The 19,748-nt window shown below is 47.2% G+C and overlaps 2 protein-coding genes across 2 annotated transcripts in view; one reads left to right on the top strand and one right to left on the bottom strand.

The window, feature by feature from the left end:
* LOC133758554 (aldehyde oxidase 1) overlaps positions 1–13,683 on the bottom strand; it is a 70,279-nt gene extending 56,596 nt beyond the window's left edge. The window contains exons 1-3 of the mRNA XM_062189737.1: positions 13,465–13,683; positions 4,652–4,709; positions 1,715–1,811 (exon numbers count right to left, since the gene is read on the bottom strand). Of these exons, the coding sequence (XP_062045721.1) occupies positions 1,715–1,811; positions 4,652–4,709; positions 13,465–13,509 (200 nt within the window). The 5' untranslated portion in view covers positions 13,510–13,683. The remainder of the gene's footprint in view (positions 1–1,714; positions 1,812–4,651; positions 4,710–13,464) is intronic.
* On the top strand, positions 5,598–5,884 carry LOC133767114 (TP53-regulated inhibitor of apoptosis 1-like). The gene has a single exon (XM_062201320.1). The coding sequence runs from the start codon at positions 5,603–5,605 to the stop codon at positions 5,831–5,833; it is 231 nt and encodes a 76-aa protein (XP_062057304.1). The 5' UTR covers positions 5,598–5,602; the 3' UTR covers positions 5,834–5,884.
* Positions 13,684–19,748: the final 6,065 nt, after the last annotated feature.

Here is a 19,748-nt window from a genome sequence, read left to right as displayed (position 1 = left end):
CATATACAGTTTTTCTACAGCATGCTTCTTCCATGAAATTTTTGAAGACCCTTCATATCCATGGGTTTCTAATGCTTTTGCACCACAATAAACTTATACTTACTTTCACTTTTCACAAACTTTTAAATAAACTAACATAGGCCAAGGTAATAGAGAGCTGTGAAGGTGAGGTGGGGCCCAGCTGTTTATAAATGATCAGTGAAGGTTGAGAATGTATTGGTTTTGCTAAAACCTGGATGATCTGCAGGTGGCAGACACAAAAGGCAGAGGAGTGGCGCGCACACACACACACACATTGAGCGGGGAAGGAGCCTAGTTTGTGCACAACAGAAAGAGGACAGAGAGAGACTGTGAGATGGAGCAGAGTGAATGTGGGGAGGCAGGATTATTCAAGGCTGGAGATAGGCACAGGCCAGGCAGGCAATGACAAAGCTTCAGGGTAAAGGGAAGGAGTTTGAGTCATGACCCAATGGCCATTGGGTTTTCAGTTCAGATGTAGGAAGTGGTAAGAGATCACTACTTCCCTCTCATTCTAAAATACAGACAGCTCATATATGTCACATCATCATATTAAAAAAAAAAAATCACCAGACGCTGAGTAAATAAGAAACTGAGTTACACCAAACTGTGTTACGTGACAAGCCCTGATTCAGCTGCTCTCATCCCTGAGACACAGTGTTCTCTTCCTGTAGTGAAAGGAGGGGGAATCTTCCTAGGAGACGAACAAGGAGAAATCAGCCCAGCATTCAACACACTGTCCACGGGGGCTGACGTTACAGGTTAAAACACAAAGTTGGACTGCAAGCTCTCCAGAGCCTTCCCTGCTAGTTCACGGAGTGCTGGGGATTGTGCCCAAACCCAAGGGTAGGGAAGGAGGGCTGGGAAAACCTCTCCCCACACGTGGGCTTTCAAAGACGAGTGGAGGAAGACGCTCAGCCTTCGTGGAATACAGGGAAGCTGCCACCCCCAGAGGCTGAAGGCATGGCAGCAGGGCTGCCAGGGACCTCCCACAGCACGACAGGGGAGACAGCAGAGTAACAAGCTGGCAGTCAGGCTGTGGAGCAGGGAAGGCTCTCAGCGTGCAGAAGGCAGTTCAGTCCCAGAAGGAAGAGGGAGACAGCGAGAGCAAGAGAGAGAGAGAGAGAGACATTTAAAGCCTTGAGAGGTTTCCAAAGCTGATAAAAGACAGCAGCCCACAGCTCTAAGGAACCTGGCAAACCTCAAGAAGGATAAATGCCAAACAAAAAGAAATGTTAAGCACAGTGGGAAGCTGTTGGTGGTGTTTAAGCAGGAGAAAGATACGACTGCATGTGTGCTTGAAACAGAGCTCTCTGGCTCATGTACTTGAAAATGCGCTGTGTGGGAGCAAGGAGATGGTCAGCGGGCTGCAACAGTGATACCAGAGTGTGATGACGGCTCGATGCTCTATCAGCAATGACTCTTGCCTTTCCTGCCCGGACAGCAGAGAGAAGCAGGCAGCCTTTCAACTTGTGATGGGCAATTCTTTGATCATGTGGTACCCCAGTTATGGTACCCTTTTTTCCTAGCCCATTCATATTCCTGGGAAAAATATGTCTTGATCATCATTGTACCCTCAGTGCCTAGTGTAGTTCTTTTCATGGACTAAGTACTCAATACATATTCACCAAATAAATAAATAACGCAAAGCTCAAAACTACAAAAATTTGACATTTCTGGATTCTGCTGCAGTTACCTTATTTTCTTGGTGACGGGGTTGTATCTTGAGATCATCACTGTGCAGGCCCCACAGCCTCCCCCTCCACAGCCATACTTGGTTCCTGTGAGTCGCACTGGAAGAAGTGTTGTTAAAGAAAATGTGTTCTTTGTAGCTCTCTTTCTAGAATAGTCCTTACCTTAGCAGACGGCACCATCATAGGCTTTTTTTTTTTTTTTTTTTTTGACAGGCAGAGTGGACAGTGAGAGAGAGACAGAGAGAAAGGCCTTCCTTTGCCGTTGGTTCACCCTCCAATGGCTGCCGCGGCCGGCACACCGCACTGATCCGAAGGCAGGAGCCAGGTGCTTATCCTGGTCTCCCATGGGGTGCAGGGCCCAAGCACTTGGGCCATCCTCCCCTGCACTCCCTGGCCACAGCAGAGAGCTGGCCTGGAAGAGGGGCAACCGGGACAGAATCTGGTGCCCCGACCGGGACTAGAACCCGGTGTGCCGGCACTGCAAGGCGGAGGATTAGCCTATTGAGCCACGGCGCCGGCCATCATAGGCTCTTAAATGTATACTTAAGTTCAACACATATTTATCAGATGATATACACCTCAGCTGCTATTATAATACAGAAGCTGTAATATATAATCTCATAAATTCATTTCCTTCTGTGTGATATCATGCGTCCTCCATTTGAAAAGAAGGGGACTTTTTTTGCCCCCAAAATGGGGCCATAGTGAAAAAAACAGAAAAGCCTATGATCTGAACATTTGAAGCTATGAGTATACTGCACCTATCCATGTCTTTACTGACACACAAAATCAAACACTAAATTACAAACCGCTCTTGGAATAGCTGCATCGCGTCGGCCAGGTTTGCCGTGTTTCTCTGCTTTTCAGTGGCAGAGACTGCTAGCTGTTCTCAGATAACCATTCTCTCATTAGCCCTGTAGAAACAAAACCTCAATTTTCAGCTACACGCTTGGCTACCCAGAATAAATATTACTTCCCAGCCTCCTCTGCAGCTCGGAGGGTGTGCTGACAACGTTGTCATGGACTGATGTCTAGCTTTTAACAGGGAAATGTCCTCCAGAGAAGAACCAGGCCTCCACCTTCATCCTTTGCTTCTTCCTGTTTGCTGGGAGTCAGATACCCTGGCTGGACCTCATTTAGTCATTTCTGTGAGAAGGCAGCTGCAAGCTGAGGGTGCTGAGGCAACAAGAGAGAAGGACTCCCTAACTTGGCTCCCTGGTATGTTGTGACATGATTCTACTAGTTCTGATCAACCTACCCTTGCACTGCTCCAACCTACCCTTGGATCAACCTACCCTTGGACTGCTCCAACCCACCCTTGGATCAACCTACCCTTGGACTGAATATGACAGGCATGGAATTGCATCTCACAGGGCCCCTCCCACAGGGAGGGTAGGTAACTAACCAAAGGACCCACTGTGCCTTGAAATCAATCATCCTTTGGTGCCAGAGCTATGGTGTAGTAGGCTAAGCCTCTTCTTTAGCACCGGCATCCCATATGGGTGCTGGTTCTAGTCCTGGCTGCTCCATTTCTGATCCAGCTCTTTGCTAATGACCTGAGAAAGCAGAAGTGGTCCAAGTCCTTGGGCCCCTGCACCCACATGGGAGACCCAGAGGAAGCTCTGGCTCCTGGCTTCAGATTGTCGCAGCTCCAGCTGTTGCGGCCATCTGGGGAGTGAATCAGCGGGAAGACTTTCTCTCTGTCTCTCCTTCTCTCTGTCTGTAACTCTATCTCTCAAATGAATAAAAATATTTTTAAAAAATGAAATCAATCAGCCATGTTTTCATTAAGACCCTGCCTCCTATGTATGGTTCCCCCCACAAAGACTTAGTCCTTGAAGAGGCACAGAAAGAGGCACAGAGTCCCTGGCAATCCCCAATGGCTGAGATCTTCAAGGTCCCTTAGTGGACCAGCAGTCTAGAGCCCTTCCACTGGATATCCTCTACCAGACTGCATTGGGTTCTAATGGCTACCTAAGCCTTTTCAAGCTCCCTATCTCCTTTAACACAGGTATTTCTCCTAATAAAGCTCTCACACATTTAATCTTATTTTTGGTGTCTGCTTCCTGGAGAACCTGAATTAACACAATGAGAAAGAATCAAACTTCTATCTTCTAATCGTTTACTACTATGGGGTGGGGAGGGGGTTCAGTCATTCACAGTGAACCAAACTATAAATTTATATATGGGTACCAAGGATAACCAGAAGGTCAGTGTTCACTGTTTTCACATCCAAAGATCTTGAATGACCTTCAGGAACATACCCGTGATGTCTGAAAGATAGTTATTTCTGATTTTAGAATCATATGCTCTACGGGGAATTTTATTTTTTGTCAGAGGAGCAATGTACAGATTCCCATTGCTCCACAATTCTGTGTCTAATTTAGAACAGTCTACATCCCTCCGGAAGCTCACTGGAGTTCATGCATAGCAGACAAGAATCCATTCCATAGATGGCTTTTATTTAGAGAGTTTTCCCAGGGCAACATTTTCAGGCTTAATGTCCCCATTTTTGTTTTACTTTCATTTCAGGAGACTTCTGCGCTCACTTCCTCTAACGGGCCCGGTGATTAGTCCTTGAAGATGCAGTGTAAATATTGTGCATCTTAATTCTAATGGATGCTTAATGAAGCTGTTTCAATATCCATTGCTTTAGTTCCCATGGCTTGTTTCTCCATTTTACACAATATATTTAGTGCCAAAACAGACAGTAGATAGAACCCAGTTCTTCTTCTGACAGCCATGACTGCACACTGGCAATAAAACTAATAGGCAGAACTTTCTCAAAGATGAACATAAAATCTTAACAGCAGAGGATATGTCTCGGTGTGACTGCAAAAGGTACTTGCAATATCGTCTGATGAGGACATTGAAGCTACATACACAGACACACACACACACTCACACACACACATACACACACACACAGCGAAGGATACGCTTCTTCCTCAGATATGGTAGCAGCATTGTTTCAGGATCAACTTGTTTTTCTACTACCTGTAAAAGAGGGAAAATAAAAGTTGTGCGCATACATGTGAGATGGCTAATGTACTATTCACATGGTTTGGTTCATGGTAATTGGAAGGAAAGGCACATCAATGAGTCACTTGCATGCTTGAGGAACACCTGTAATGTACCGAAATCCCTCAAGTGTAATCTCCTGCTCCATCACCCCTGTGCTACTGTCCTTGGTCCTGAAATCATCACCTTCTCCAAGGCAGTGGTGATTTCTATTAGCAGGAACCCTAGTGACTCAAACAGTTTGTCCAAGAAAGTCTGAACATGGGGCGGGCAGAGGGAAGACGGGAAGAGGGAAGTCATCAAGAGAACAGAATGGAGAATGGAGAGCAGGAATGAGCCTGAGAGACAGAGAGAGACTAAGATCTAGTTCAGAGCTGCTAGAATAGAAGCCTCTGATGCATTAATGAAATTAATTTTGAAAAGACTTATTTTGCTTACCAGGTTCAAGTAATTAGTTTACAGGATGAGTTCACACCATGGCCCCAGAATCAAAGAAAAAAGGCAAAAATAAAACATGCGTGCCCTGAGGCAAAGACACTTACAGTAAGTTTGTGTGGGGGCGCAGTAGCACAGCAGCAGCCGAGGGGGTGGCGTGGCTGAAACGTCATGTTGGTTAGGTTTTCCTAGAAATCTGGGATTTCTCTTAGAGTCACAGGACACACAGAAACATAATTTGCTTTACAACTATAGAAACTGAATGTGTCTTTCTTTCTCTCTGTCTCTCTCTCTCTCACTACCCACTCTGCCTGTCCAAAAAAAAAAAAAAAAAAAAAAAGAAAGAAAGAAAGAAACTGAATGTGTCTTTCACCATGTGATCATAAGTTTCCCTTCTGAAAAGTAGGTTAGAAGCCTATTGAGCAGCCATCGCCATGAACAGCGTTGGGGAGGCGTGTACAGACATGAAGCGCGAGTACGACCAGTGCTTCAATTGCTGGTTTGCTGAGAAGTTTCTCAAGGCGGATGGCTCCGGGGACCCGTGCACCGACCTCTTCAAGCATTACCAGCAGTGCGTTCAGAAAGCAATAAAGGAGAAGGAGATTCCTATCGAAGGACTGGAGTTCATGGGCCATAGCAAAGAAAAGCCTGAAAACTCTTCTTGACCTTGACAGACACCTTGCAGTTGTACCCCCCTCCAATTAGGAAACTGAGGACCCTGGATGTGTCCACTGAGATTGTGAAGATGACCATTGGATTTGATGTGGTCTTTAGTTTTCTTCCTCACTTGTAAGAGGATGAACTAACCACCATTCTGCTTCGAGATGATCTCTCACTTGCTCTAGCATCTTGCAGGAACTCATTGTGCTGAGAGGAACACTTTCTTGGGACTATGGGTGCAATATTTGGTCTAGCAGCAGCTTTAAATATACCTTGTGGGTAAATAATGATAAAGTAGCCAGGATGTTCAAAGTTGCCTGACCACTTGATTTTTGCTGCGAATGATATGACATATACTGTACTGGGGTCATTCTTCATCAAAGCAGTAGGCCAGGGTCTCTCTCTCTCTCTCGGGCAGCTAATGCTCTGACAAGGGGTCTGGGCACCATGGTTTGATCAGTGCTTTGGGAACATAGGAACAGTTCCCTGCCTTAACAAAAGATGTCAGGTTCAGAGGGGAAACCTTCAGGAGTGCTGTGGTGGTCACGGTTTCGGAGCTCATGCTGCATCTCAGAAGTGCAGAACCTGCAGTCATGAGAGGAGCCTGCACTGCAGGTTTGCTCTCACCAGCCCAACGTTCAGCCTGAGTCATTAAATTAAGCCAACTACAAGTCTTAAAAATGCCACATGCTGCTTCTGGTTCTGTAGGGGAAAATGGTATTTGCTTTTTTTGGCCTTGTTTACCTGCCCTGCACTGTAATGTCTGTGATCATGAAGATGGAATAAATTTTAACATTTAGTGTCTCTCAAAAAAAAAAAAAAAGAAGAAGAAGAAGAAGAAGAAGCCTATTGTAGAGCTGCCTCCTTCTATCCTAAGTAATTATACGCCAGGAGAGGGAGGCAAATGCCAATTACCAAGGTCAGATTTGTGCCTTACAGCAGTCTGCAACAGACAGATGTGAGTGTGTGCAGGTACAAACAAACTATAACGCAAGAAAAGCTGTGGGGCCCCTCGCAGGCATCTGCAACTTGACTGGCCCTCAGATGGGACTATTTAGTTCCCAAACTTGCCCCTTCCTCTTATCTCCATAACATTTGTAATAGCCCCATGATCTGCTGAGTCATTTAAGCTTAAAAACCTGAGCTATTTTCAACATGTTCTTGTTCTTCAATCTGCCACAATCAGTGTCACCAAATCCTGCCACCTTCACCTCCAAAATGATTCTGTACATACCCTTCGCTTCTGCTGTCACTGTCCGGAATGGGCCCTTGGCACCTCTTGCCTGAGCAAATCTAACAGCTGTCTGACAGGCCTTCCTGCCTCCGCTCCTGGCATCTGCAACACTGCCCTCTGCACCACTGTGGGGGAGACTGCTCTAAACTCCAAGTCTGACTGCCTCAGGATCTGCCTAACTCCAACGCGGCTTCCGCCTGCCAATGGCCATGCTGGGAAGCTCTCCATCACCCAGGGGCTGCTTAAAATGAAACTCCTCTGAGAGCAGAATTTCTGGGAGAGAGAAGCAGAAAAAGCATCTTCACTGAGCCCACCGAATGGGTCTTAGACGAAATTAAATTCGAAGGGCCGGTGCCATGGCTCACTTGGTTAATCCTCCGCCTGTGGCGACAGCATCCCATATGGGCACCGGGTTCTAGTCCCGGTTGCTCCTCTTCCAGTCGAGCTCTCTGCTGTGGCCCAGGAAGGCAGTGGAGGATGGCCCAGGTGCTTGGGTCCCTGCACCTGCATGGGAGACCAGGAGAAGCACCTGGCTCCTGGCTTCGGATCGGCGCAGCGCTGGCCATGGCAGCCATTTGGGGAGTGAACCAATGGAAGGAAGACCTTTCTCTCTGTCTGTCTCTCTCTCTGTCTATAACTCTACCTGTCAAATAAAAAATAAAAATATATAAATAAATAAAAGAAATTAAATTTGAAAGTTCCTAGAGTTCAAGAAGAAATTCAAACTCATTGGCAAGTCTGCCCCATCACCGCTTCCCACTGGACCTGTGTATCCTGAGCTCAGGTCACAAGGAAGAACTGGTCTGTCCCAAAAGTGACTGTCCCGCCCCCCCCCCCCCTTTTTTAAAGATCTGGCAAAGATTTCCTTTTTTTAATTTCCAGTCTCTTAAAAGTCGACAGATTTGCTTAATAAAGCTTTATGAGTACACCAACGCTGAGCACAGTCAGATTAAGTCCAGCAGCCCAGAGTGATGGGACCCTGAGTGCCCCGGGTGAGTGGCAGCCCTCAGCTGGCAGCAGTGCATGGACTGGGTGGTGGGGGCTGCACCTGCCCCTTGCTTTCCAGGCGTTACTGGAGAATAATCAGCATGATTCAGCAGTCTTCAGCAAACATCATCCATTTAAAGCAAACACACTTTCTACAATAGTGCGACTGGAAGTGCCTGGCCCTTTCCTCCTCACTGCACTGCATACAGGTTCCTTCCGTACTGACCGTGCCTCTCCTCTTCTTTCTCAGGAATTTGCCTGTTGTGCAATGTGCAGCTCACGTGTTCTCTGCCGAGGGTTCGACCACCAATACCTCCATCTCTACTGCCTGCTCCAAGTAGCCATCTTCCTCTGTGCTCTCTCAGCCAACACTCTCAGCTCTTTTGTGGCACCTTTTACCAAGGATCATCATCATTTGTGTATAAACAAGCCTCTCCTGGTCTGGAGAAAAATCACCTGCTGTTATTCTACTTCCTGGCAAACACAGAGGCTGGTGCTGGGGAGCTCTCAGAGGGACCCAGGAAATGTCAGGTAAGGAAATGAGCAACCCGAACGTAACGTGGACAGGTTGCTGTGCGAACAGCAAGGAGGGAGGAATCATTTCTCATATATGATAGTACCCAAAAGAAGGACACCAGACAAGTCCCTGATGGCAGGAACTGTGGCTGTCTACACCAGCATAGATTCTCTTTCCTGCTGCCTAGAATTGGGAGGAATTGTCTAGAACTCCAGCAGCCATCTTAGGCAGCAGGCCACACATTCATGGTGGCAGAGGGAGTAGAAGGAGAAACGTGGTAATACCAGGTAATACCATGGAGCTTCTTCTGGACAAGCCTCATGGCTTCTACTCCCAGATATCCTTGCAGAAAAAAAGAAAAATGACTTGGATCTTGTTTAAACCACCATGAAAGTTTATGCTGGTGCAGCTGGAACCAATCCTAATTCATACATGTGATAGCAAGTGGTGAGACAGGATCTCAGTGGCCCACATGGTGAAGAATAACATTTTAGGCTTGAAGGATATTTGTATATTTGGAGAAGGAAATGACGGAAGAAGCAAGCATTGTTTGTTTGGATACTTTCTCCAGGAAATGTGTCAGGAGATAAGAGTCTGGCTCAAAGAGCTCCTAGATTGAAACGCACTTCTTTCTCTTGATTTGACGGCTGCCACAGTTGGAGGAGGGGGGTAGGAGCAGGGATCTAGCAGGCATCCTGTCCTGGCAGCTCCTGGGGTGAAACAGGGAGGTTAGAATTAAGATGGTGGCTGCAGGTGGGGCATTAAGGGGATGGGGAACAGAATTATTTTCTTTTTTTTTCTTTTCTTTTTGACAGGCAGAGTGGACAGTGAGAGAGAGAGAGAGAGAGAGAGAGAGAGAGGGAGAGAGAGAAGGTCTTCCTTCTCCATTCGTTCACCCCCCAGTGGCCGCTGAGGCCGGTGTACCGCGCTGATCTGAAGCCAGGAGCCAGGTGCTTCTCCTGGTCTCCCATGTGGGTGCAGGGCCCAAGCACTTGGGCCATCCTCCACTGCACTCCCGGGCCACAGCAGAGAGCTGGACAGGAAGAGGAGCGACCGGGATAGAATCCGGCGCCCCAACCGGGACTAGAACTGGGTGTGCCGGCGCCGCAGGTGGAGGATTAGCCTATTGAGCCATGGCGCCGGCGAACAGAGTTATTTTCATTGGCTCTGGATTGGGAAGATGACGCCAGGAGGACTTGGCTGCCCTTGTCCAGAAGCAGGGTCACGGTCACCGCAAGTTATCTCAGCACGGCCTTGGGTATCACAAGGGTGGAACCCTTCCTGCTCTAGCTCCCTCAGTCCCTTGAGGAAAGTCCAAATTCACATTGCGAAAGGTTAGGAAATCACTTTCCTCTGTGTTTTGCTGAGTCAAGCTTGAGGGAGCCTTGCCAGAGGCAAGCCGGGAGCAGAAAGAAGTCAAAACGAGGAGATAAGGAAGAGAAAGGTGGGGGGAGCAGGAAGTAAGAAGGGAGAGGAGTGCATGCGAAAGGACCCAGCTACAAGGACAATGGGAGAGAGAAGTAACTGTGGGGCTCAGTCAGTACACAAGAACAAACCCACAGCAGCTCAAGGCCCGGGAGGAGGCTGTGGCGACCCCCAGGGAGGACTGCTCCCCCGAGCTTCAAGCTTGCTCTAAAATTCATTTTGCTGTTGGTCCTTCCTGCTTAAGCTGCCTCTACCAACTCTACTTTCCTCTGAATCATTGCTGCTGTCCCAAAAAGCCCAGAAATTTCCTCTTCACCTGGGAAGCCAAGGACCCCAGGAAACACCAGACAACAGACAGCTCTTTCCAGCCCGAGTACCAAGACTCAACATTTGTTGAGCAAATAGCGCTCAGTGGCTACTTCTCAGACCTCTGGATTCCTCTAGGCAGCTTCTGGCTCTACTGTTTTCTAATCCAGATGCTAACCACCACTGGCCACACATGGGGTGCTTTCTGGGAGCAGGCACCATGAAAGACACTGCCCACGGAATTTAACCTTCACCCCAGTGCCATGGCACCAGGGTATCAGCTCCTTTGTGCAGAGGTGAAAAATGGAGGCTCAGAGATACTAGGCACCTGGCCTGAGACCCCGGGGATGCCAAGTGGCAAGGCAGATAGTGCAGGATTCAAACTCACACCACACTAGTTCCAAAGCCCAAAGCTTTTGTCTGTAGACTTCACCGCTCCATGCAATGACATGCTTTAGTTCCTGAGGGGAGAGTGGCATCTATGGTATAAAGGGCTCATGGGCTCTCCCTCCCTTAAACTCCATGGGAAGTGGGGGCCCCTGGAAGACACTGTGTCTCTCAGCAACTAGGTCTCCAGTCAACATGCACCAGCCTTGCCTCCGGATGCTCTTAGCTGCCGCCTGATGATAGCTTTGGATGGTCTGCAGAGATTTTACAAAAAGCATAGACCAGACGCCAATCATGCCCTCCAGAGTCTCCTAATTGCCTTGTAAGATCCCATGCAAGTTTTTAACCCCAGAGGTCACTTTCACTTCAAGACTCCCCTTCTGGGGCCAGCGCTGCTGTGGTGTAGCGGGTAAACTCATGGCCTGTGGCACTGGCATACAATACAAGCATCGGTTTGCGTTCTTACTCCACTTCTGATCCAGCTCTCTGCTTATGGCCTGGGAAAGCAGTGGAGGATTGTCCAAGTGCTTGAGCCCTTGCCACCCATATGGGAGACCCAGATGAAACTTGGCTTAGGCCTGGCCCAGCACTGGCCATTGCAGCCATCTGGGGAGTTAATCAGCAGATGGAAGGTATCTCTCTCTCTCTCTCTCTCTCTCTCTCTCTCTCTCTCTCTCTCGCCCCCCTCTCTTCCTCTCTATCCATAATTCTGACTTTCAAATAAATAAATAGTTTTAAAAGACCCCCTCTTCTCTAGTGGTTTTCTGTTTTGTACTTTTCCCAACACCCCTCACCCTCTGAACCACAGGGTTTATTCTACTTCGATCATGCAACAATCAGGCCTGCTGGTATTAAAGCATGTGCCTAGCAGAGAATTGGGAAGAGAGGGGATGACCTGACTTCTTTAATGAAGCAATTGCAAAAACTGAATCAATACCTCTAGATCACACGTTTGGCCCATAGATAAGAACCAGGTTATCTATTCTTAAAAATCAATAGAGTACAAAACTGATGTTAGCTATTATGTTTAAAATCCCAGAACAGTTTGGAAGCAGGGGAGGGAAGGGGGGAAAGAAAAAGTCATTAAACTCAAACCACCAGTTTCCTCATCAAACCAAAACACCAGAAGCTACAAGCTCTAGTAATGTGTCCCCTGCCCATGTCTCCACCCCACCAGCCTATCACGTAAGCACACAGAAATCCTTCTGCCTCAGGACTTCCATATTGCCATTCCCTCTGCTGGGAATGCTCTCCCCCCAGCACCTTGCCTGGCTGGCTCCTGCTTCACCCTCGTCACTGCCCAGGTGTCACCCTCTCCGAGATCAACATCTCCAGGCTCAGCTCCGGCCCAGCCCTGTGCCCTGACTTTGTTCTCATTATCCTAGCCCTTATCACTGTCCGCCATCACACATGTCCAAGCACCTATACACCCGCCCACGTCCTGTGCCAGCAGCAACTCTGTCACTTCTGGGGTCTGCTGTATCCCCTTGGTCTGACCACTGTGTGGCACGGTGTGGACCCTGACAAACAGCCTGAAAACTCATGGCCACTGTTTATGAAGTGAGTGGTAGCCTCTCCTTTTAACAGAAGAACCGTTGCTGAAAGCTTATTGCAGTGAGGGTTCCGGCTGGAACTGAATCTTTTAACCAAAAATAAAAAAATAGTCAGTGTTGTGTTTACTGTTTTGCCATACTTAAGAAAACAATGCTAGAATATTATTCACTTCACCTCGCTCTCCTATTCCACCCTCACAGCTGTCCTGGGTGGGGCTCTTCTTGGCCCCATCACAAAAAGCAGGAAAAATGAGCTCCTGTGACCCAGGGCAGAATCTGGGCAGCAAGGGAACCGGAAGTTTTTGTGAGGCGGAGAAATGTACCATGGTGGGGGTTGGGGGAGAGGGAGGAAGGGCCTCTTTAAGGAAAATAACAGAAAACCACGAACGTGAGATTGGTCTGGGAGCCTTAGAGCAGGTCTCACAAGATGCCTAAGTCTGCGTTAGCTTCCTGGGGAGTCAAGCAGGCACCAGGCAGAACTTAGCCAGAAGCGGGGGTCGCGGGGGGCTCTGAAGGCAGCAGCGCCCGGCAGGGAGATAACGGGCAGCTCCACCCTTGCTGGGTAGCGAGCTCCTGAAGAAGCCCCGGAGCCTTCCTGCCGCGGCGTCCCCCTTCCACGTGCCGTCCGTGGGCCGGGGGGGTTTAAAGGATGAGCCAGGCGCCTCGCGGACCCCTGGAACACAGGGCCCTGCCTGCAGCCGCCCCCGGGGTTCTGCAGAGCCGCGGGGGGGGGGGGGGGGGGCGCCCCAGGGCCTGGCTGTGCTAAGCTCTGCCAGCAGCAAGCTGTGACTTTGGAATGTTGCAATTTGTTCGTGGGAGCGGCTGGCACTGCCTCTGGTCACATCCCGGGGCCACGCAGCCCTCCATCCACCTAGGTCGCTGTCGGGGTGTTGCAGGAGGGCGTTCCTGACAGCCGCTGGGGTTCTCAGCGGCTCGGGACAGCCGGCCTTGAGGGGGATAAAATGGCTTTTTTTTTGGGGGGGGGGTTCTTCTTTAGGGACAGGGTGGCGTTGCGAGGCAGCCAGTGCATCGTGGAAGAAGAGGAAAAGGGAACATCTGGAAGGTGGAGGCCCTAAGACCCCGGGGCAGTCCCGGAGGCGCAGGTCGGGACGGAAAGGCAAAGTCCTGTCCGCGACGGAAGCCTGGCGCGCGCTCCAGCGCCCCACGCTCGGGCACCGAAAGCTCTCGAGGGGCCCACGCGGCGGGCAGCCCCGCGGGCGCGCTCACCTTGCGGCCGTTCACGTAGAAGAGCAGCTCGGGCGCCGGCTCCATGGTGACTGAGGGCGGCGCGGGGCGCGGGGCGCACGGAGGAGAGCGGGGCCGCGGTTCCGAGGAGCGGTCCAGCGCACAGCGAGCGTCCGGACCGAGGTTCGGCGTGGCGAGCGACGCCGGGATATAGCCGCGCGGGGCCGACGTCAGCGCGGCGCTCCCGGGGGCTGCGGGCGCTGGGCGAACCTGGCGCTGACCCGGTCACCTCCCGGCGGGCGGTGCTCGGAGGCTGCGCCGCCACGCCCGGTGGCCTCGTGCCAGACCTCGCGTGCCAGACCTCGCTGTGGCCCTCGTGTTTTATGGCCTCGTTTAGACGGGATTTGTCCCTCCCCCCGCATTGTGCCTGCTGTGGGCCTGCACGCTTCACGGCACGCAATCATTTGTTCCAGCTTTGCTGGCCGGGTGGTTCTATGGCTTCGCCTTACAGGTTGAGCAATAATCCTTCAAGCTTGTTTTTTTAAAATCAGGGGCTATTTTGATTGATATCGCTTTTTATTTTTTTAAGATGTTATCAGCACTTACAGCTATTCAGTTATGGGATAATGACTAATTAACCACAAAGTTTATCTGGTAAATATTGAGATGTAGGGCCTGTGGCATAGCCCATAAAACTGCGTCCTGAGTCGCAGGCATTCCCTATGGGCGCCGGTTTGAGTCCCAGCTGCTCCACTTCCAATCCGGCTCTCTGCTATGGCCTGGGAAAGCAGTGGAGGATGGCCCAAGCCCTTGGGCCCCTGCACCCACGTGGGAGACCCGGCTTACACTTGGCCCAGCTGTTGTGGCCATCTGGGGAGTGAACCAGCAGACGGAAGATCCCTGTCTCTCCCCCTCTCTCTGTAACTCTGCCTTTTAAATAAATAAATAAATAAATAAAATATTTTTGAAGAGTGATATAAAGCATTTTGGGAAATTCTGAAAAGCATAAAAATACAAATCACCTGTAAGTCCACAACTTAGAATTTATCACTGCCAACTTTTTGGTAGTATCTTTACGTTTTTAAAATTTGGAGTAGGGGCTGGCGCTGTGACGCAGTGGGTTAACGCCCTGGCCCGAAGTGCCAGCTTCCCACACGGGCACCGGTTCGAGACCCAGGTGCTTGGCGCAGCCCCGGCCATTGTGGCCAATTGGGGAGTGAACCAACGGATGGAGGACCTCTCTCTCTTTCTCTGCCTCTCTTCTGTCTGTGTAACTCTGACTTTCAAATAAATAAATAAAATCTTTAAAAAAATAAATAAAATTTTAAAATTTTACCACCTTTAAAAACTCAAATGAACTCAAACTAGCTATTTTCTGGGTTCCTTTTCACATAGCACACTTAGAACATTTTTCCGTGTCATTTAATTTACATAGACAATTTCCAAAAGTTCTCCTTAAGAGAAGACGTAATAAGATGCCAAGGCTATGGAAGCCTTTTGAGTTCACCGACTCCAATCATATTTAGACAAGGTCATAGTCAAAGTGGAAGTTCTCTTCTCCCTTCAGAGAAAGGTACCTCCTTCTTTGATGACCTGTTCCTTCCAATGGGATCTCACACGCGGAGATCCTTCATTTAGGTTTTTTTTTTTTTTTTTTTTTTTTGACGGAGTGTCCTGGCTTTCCATGCCTGAAATACTCTCATGGGCTTTTCAGCCGGATCCGAATGCCTTAAGGGCTGATTCTGAGGCCAGAGTGCTGTTTAGGACATCTGCCATTCTATGAGTCTGCTGTGCATCCCGCTTCCCATGTTGGATCGTTCTCTCCCTTTTTTATTTTATCAGTTAGTATTAGCTTCCATAGCCTTGGCATCTCATAACAAGAGCCTACAGTGATTACTGATGCCATAAACAAGAGTGTCAATTTGTTAAGTCAACAACAGGAGTCACTGTGCACTTACTCCTCATGTAGGATCTCTGTCCTTAATGTGCTGTACATTGTGGTTTAATGCTATAAGTAATACTCAAACAGTAAACAGTATTTTTCACTTTGTGTTTCTATGTGGGTGCAAACTGTTGAAATCTTTACTCAATATATACTAAACTGATCTTCTGTATATAAAGAGAATTGAAAATGAATCTTGATGTGAATGGAAGGGTAGAGGGAGCAAGAAAGGGGAGGGTTGCGGGTGGGAGGGAAGTTATGCGGAGGGAAAGCCATTGTAATCCATAGGCTGTACTTTGGAAATGTATGTTCATTAAATAAATGTTAAGAAAAAGGAAAAGAAAAAAAAAGAGAAGACGTAATAATAATGATAATGATAACCCAAACTCCTGGCTGAGATGTAATGATGGTCAGTGTGTTGCCATACTCCCTTATTTCTTTTGGAGTGTTTTAAAACCAAACCCAGACACATTTTATTCCTAAATACTTTAATACACACATTTCTCTCAGACTCCATGGACTTCCAAGTTTCTAACAGTGTCATGTTTTACACTTGGTTTTTATCTGCTTGACTCAAACAAGGGCTAGTCAAGGTGTTTGTTTGTGGTCTCTTTGCGTCCAGAACAATCTCCTCACCTACTTCCCCTTTCCAGTACTGTGAACGTGTCCAAGAAGAAATCAAGTCAGTTGTTCCATAGAAGAAGCCACATTTTCAGGGCCAGCACTGTGGCATAACAGGTAAAGCTGCCATCTGTGATGCCGGTTCGTGTCCCGGCTGCTCCACTTCCAATCCAGCTCCCTGCTACTGACCTGGGAAAAGCAGTGGAAGATGGCCCAAGTTCTTGGGACTCTGAACCCATATTGGGGACCCAGATAAAGCTCCTGGCTCCTGGCTTCGGCCCTGCCCAGCCTGGCTTTTGAGGCCATTTGGAGGGTGAACCAGCAGTTGAAAAATTTCTCTCTCTCTCCCTCTGTGTAATTCCGATTCAAATAAAACAAACCTTTTTTTAAAAAAGGTCACATTTTGGGGGCTGGCGCTGTGATGCAGTAGGTTAAGTGCCTGCATCCCAAATGAGCACCAGTTCGAGACCTGGCTGTTCCTCTTCCGATCCAGCTCTCTGCTATGGCCTGGGAAAATAGTAGAAGAAGGCCCAAGTCCTTGGGCCCCTGCACCCATGTGTGAGACTTGAAAGAAGCTCCTGGCTCCTGGCTTCGGATCAGCACAGCTCTGGTGGATGCGGCCATCTGGGGAGTGAACCAGCAGATGGAAGACCTCTCTCTCTCTCTCTCTCTCTCTCTCTCTCTCTCTTTCTCTCTCTGCCTCTCCTCTCTCTGTGTCACTCTTTCAAATAAATAAATAAAATCTTTAAAAAAAGTCACATTTTGAACCTGGTTAATTGCTTCTCTGGTGTAATTTGTTCTTCCATCCACTTATTTCCTTGTATACTGGACATTATTATCTAAAGTGTTGAGAAAAATCAGGTTCAATTTTGGAGTATATTGCCGCACATCAGGAAGCATATGATGTTTGATTGTTTCTTTCTTAATGATTGATCAGTGGGTGTTATCCCTTCTTAATGAGTTTATCCATCAACATCTCACCTGGTGGCTTCACATCCACTTTTGGGCTTTGCCTGAGCAATTATTATGCTAGGGAGTTGTAATTTTTCTAATTGTAGCATTCTTTTTGCATTCATCACTGGGATTCTTTTAAATAGAACTATCCATCTTTCACTACAGTTATTAACTATGCACAAACTAAATTTGCAACAGAAAAGCAAGGTTTGTATTACTTTCCCTTAATTGAGACATTTTTAGTATTTTGTGTTAGCATCCTAATAACCTCCAGTAGTACCCAGTATGTTTTTGTTTATTTCTTTCTTTCCTTTAAAAAAATCTTTAGGAACCTATGACTTTTTTCTGTAGTTATTGCGTTCTAATCAACAACAGTCATCATTCTTAATAATGCTGTTTGTCCAGTCTTGGGCCCATGGAAACAGTTTCAAGTTGGAATACTTCCTTTTGTATTGTTACATTAGTTTTTAATAATTTCCTCACTCTCCCACATAATAAAACCTACCAGGCCTCTCTTGTCTGTTTCCTGACCCACACTTGGAGTCAGCTATTTCTCTAAAGAGTGGTGGTTCTTTTAAATGGGTAACTGCATTTAGAAACCAGAATCTGGATACCAGAGGTTCTCACTGTTAATGAGTTGTCATTGTTTCTAGACATTTTCAGTGGATAGAGCTAAAAAGTACAAAATGTTACAGAGAGGTGAAAATGCAAGTTCACACTGATATTGCTTATTAAAATGTAAGATCGCAGAGTTGTTTTCATCTTCTTGGCTCTACAATTTTCTTATGTGCCAACAGTCTTGGTTCTAAATCTTAATGGTAATTATCTTGTCCAGAGATCTACTTCAAAATAACCACATCAATATCACAAGAGCAAAATGATGAGCGTGTGAAAGCTCAAGATTTTACATGTCTTTTTTTATCCCTATGGTCTATCCTACTAAAGCTGTCTATTCAAGCTACTTTTTCTCACATTATGTATCTGTTTTTCCTGTCACCAACTTGATAGAAAATTATTTTCATTCAGATTGCTTTCAAATTAACTGTACCCTAGTGATGATTGCTTAACTTATTCCTTTGTTTGTTCACTGTTGTTGCTACAAACTATGCCCTAGCCAAATTTTTTTTTTTTTTGTAAGGGAATTTTGGGCATAGTTTTCTAAAAATGGGACTGCAGGATTGAACGATAAATGCATGCTATTTTGTTGGATATTGTCAAAAAGCTTTTCCGTAAGGCTAGTATTATTTTGCATTCTTCCAGCTATGTTTAAGAATCAACTTGGGTAACAAAGGAGTGTTCCCAACTGTCAGAACCTAGATACTTGGAGACCTCTGAGGGAGGGCAGTGCTTAGCTACAGTTATACCTCAGGAGTTAGGAGCTGAAATTCAGATGGGGTGCAGTAAGGATGGTACTGTTACCTCCGGAAAATGACCAGTAGACCTGAGGCCTCTGAGGAAGGTGCACTGTCCAGCTAGTGGTGGCAGCTCCCAGGGAGCATAATGAGGAGGTTCTTGGAGTGCTGGCCACCAGGTGAAGTGCCACTACCAAGATGATACTAACAGGAAAAGCCTGCGACAGGCACAAGCAATTCCGTCCCTTTCCCTTCTGATTTTCTATCTCCTTCTGGTGCCCCCTGTTGGCAGGAGTTTAAAAAAATAACTCAGAAAAAACGTGATTTTCAGAGTCTGATCAATTACGTAGCAAAGAACACAGAGATGGGCCTCTAGTTGAGGCAATAGCTGGCATGCATTACAAAGCGGGGTTTATTCTATGAATGTGGTTCATCACATTAATATATTTAAGGAAAACAATCATTTCTGTGCTTCTGGTAGTAAGCTGTGTCTCAGCATTAAATCCACATTTGTTCAGTCCCCTGTGTTTAGGCTAGGACTTTGCATACCCTCCTCCTCCTCTGCCAGGCTCCTTCTTAGTGCCCACCGACAGCGGGTGTTGGAAGCAACCGGAAAGGAAGGAGGAGCTAAGAGAGGCTGCTGCTCTTCTCTCGTCAATATCACAACAGGCATTGTTCAGCCCCAAACGGAGAGTTGGCTCCACACCATCAGACCAGTGTCATCAGCTCTCTTCTGGGAAACCAGCAACAACCAGTTGCACGGTCCCTAGGGTCCTGGGACTCTTCCTCCAAATCTTTCTCTAGGTCCACCCTTTCTCCTGGTCCCTCAGTCGCACAGGTGATAGATGCTTCCTGGAGCTGCTTCCTCTGAAAAATGGTCCCTTTTGCCTTTTTACAGTTCTCTAGCACACAGCTAACTGTACCTGCAATTTCTGTCTCCTGACTAGACCCTAATTCATAAAATCCCTATCGATGTCAAAAGTCATTTGACAAAATTTAATATACATTTGTGATTTTCAAAAAAAAAAAAAAACACCTCAAATAATAGCTGATAGATTATACTTGAGTGTGAACCATCATCTTCCTTATGGGGCAAAACCAGAGGCAGTCTCATGAAAATCAGGACCAAGACAAGGATACCCATTATTTCTATTACTATTTAACATTTTAGTTAAGACAGCAGCCATACAATCAGACAAGAGAAAACAACAATAGTTCTAAGAGTTAGAAAAAGAGGTAGATAACTTGCTTTTCAAAAAGCACAAAGAACCTCCTACAGACTATAACAGAATTAAGCAATTAACATATGGAACTCAATGGTCTTCAATATATTTAAGTAACAATCAGGAGAGAGAATCAAAGAGAAAACCTCATTTATTTACTAAGAGGAAAGATGAAAGATCTAGGCATAAATTTATCAAGAAATGTGCAAATCCTCCAAGAGGAACACTTTGACA

Source organism: Lepus europaeus, chromosome 1 (assembly GCF_033115175.1).
Source record: "Lepus europaeus isolate LE1 chromosome 1, mLepTim1.pri, whole genome shotgun sequence".
Classification (NCBI taxonomy): domain Eukaryota; kingdom Metazoa; phylum Chordata; class Mammalia; order Lagomorpha; family Leporidae; genus Lepus; species Lepus europaeus.
This window is presented reverse-complemented; position numbering and strand designations above follow the sequence as displayed.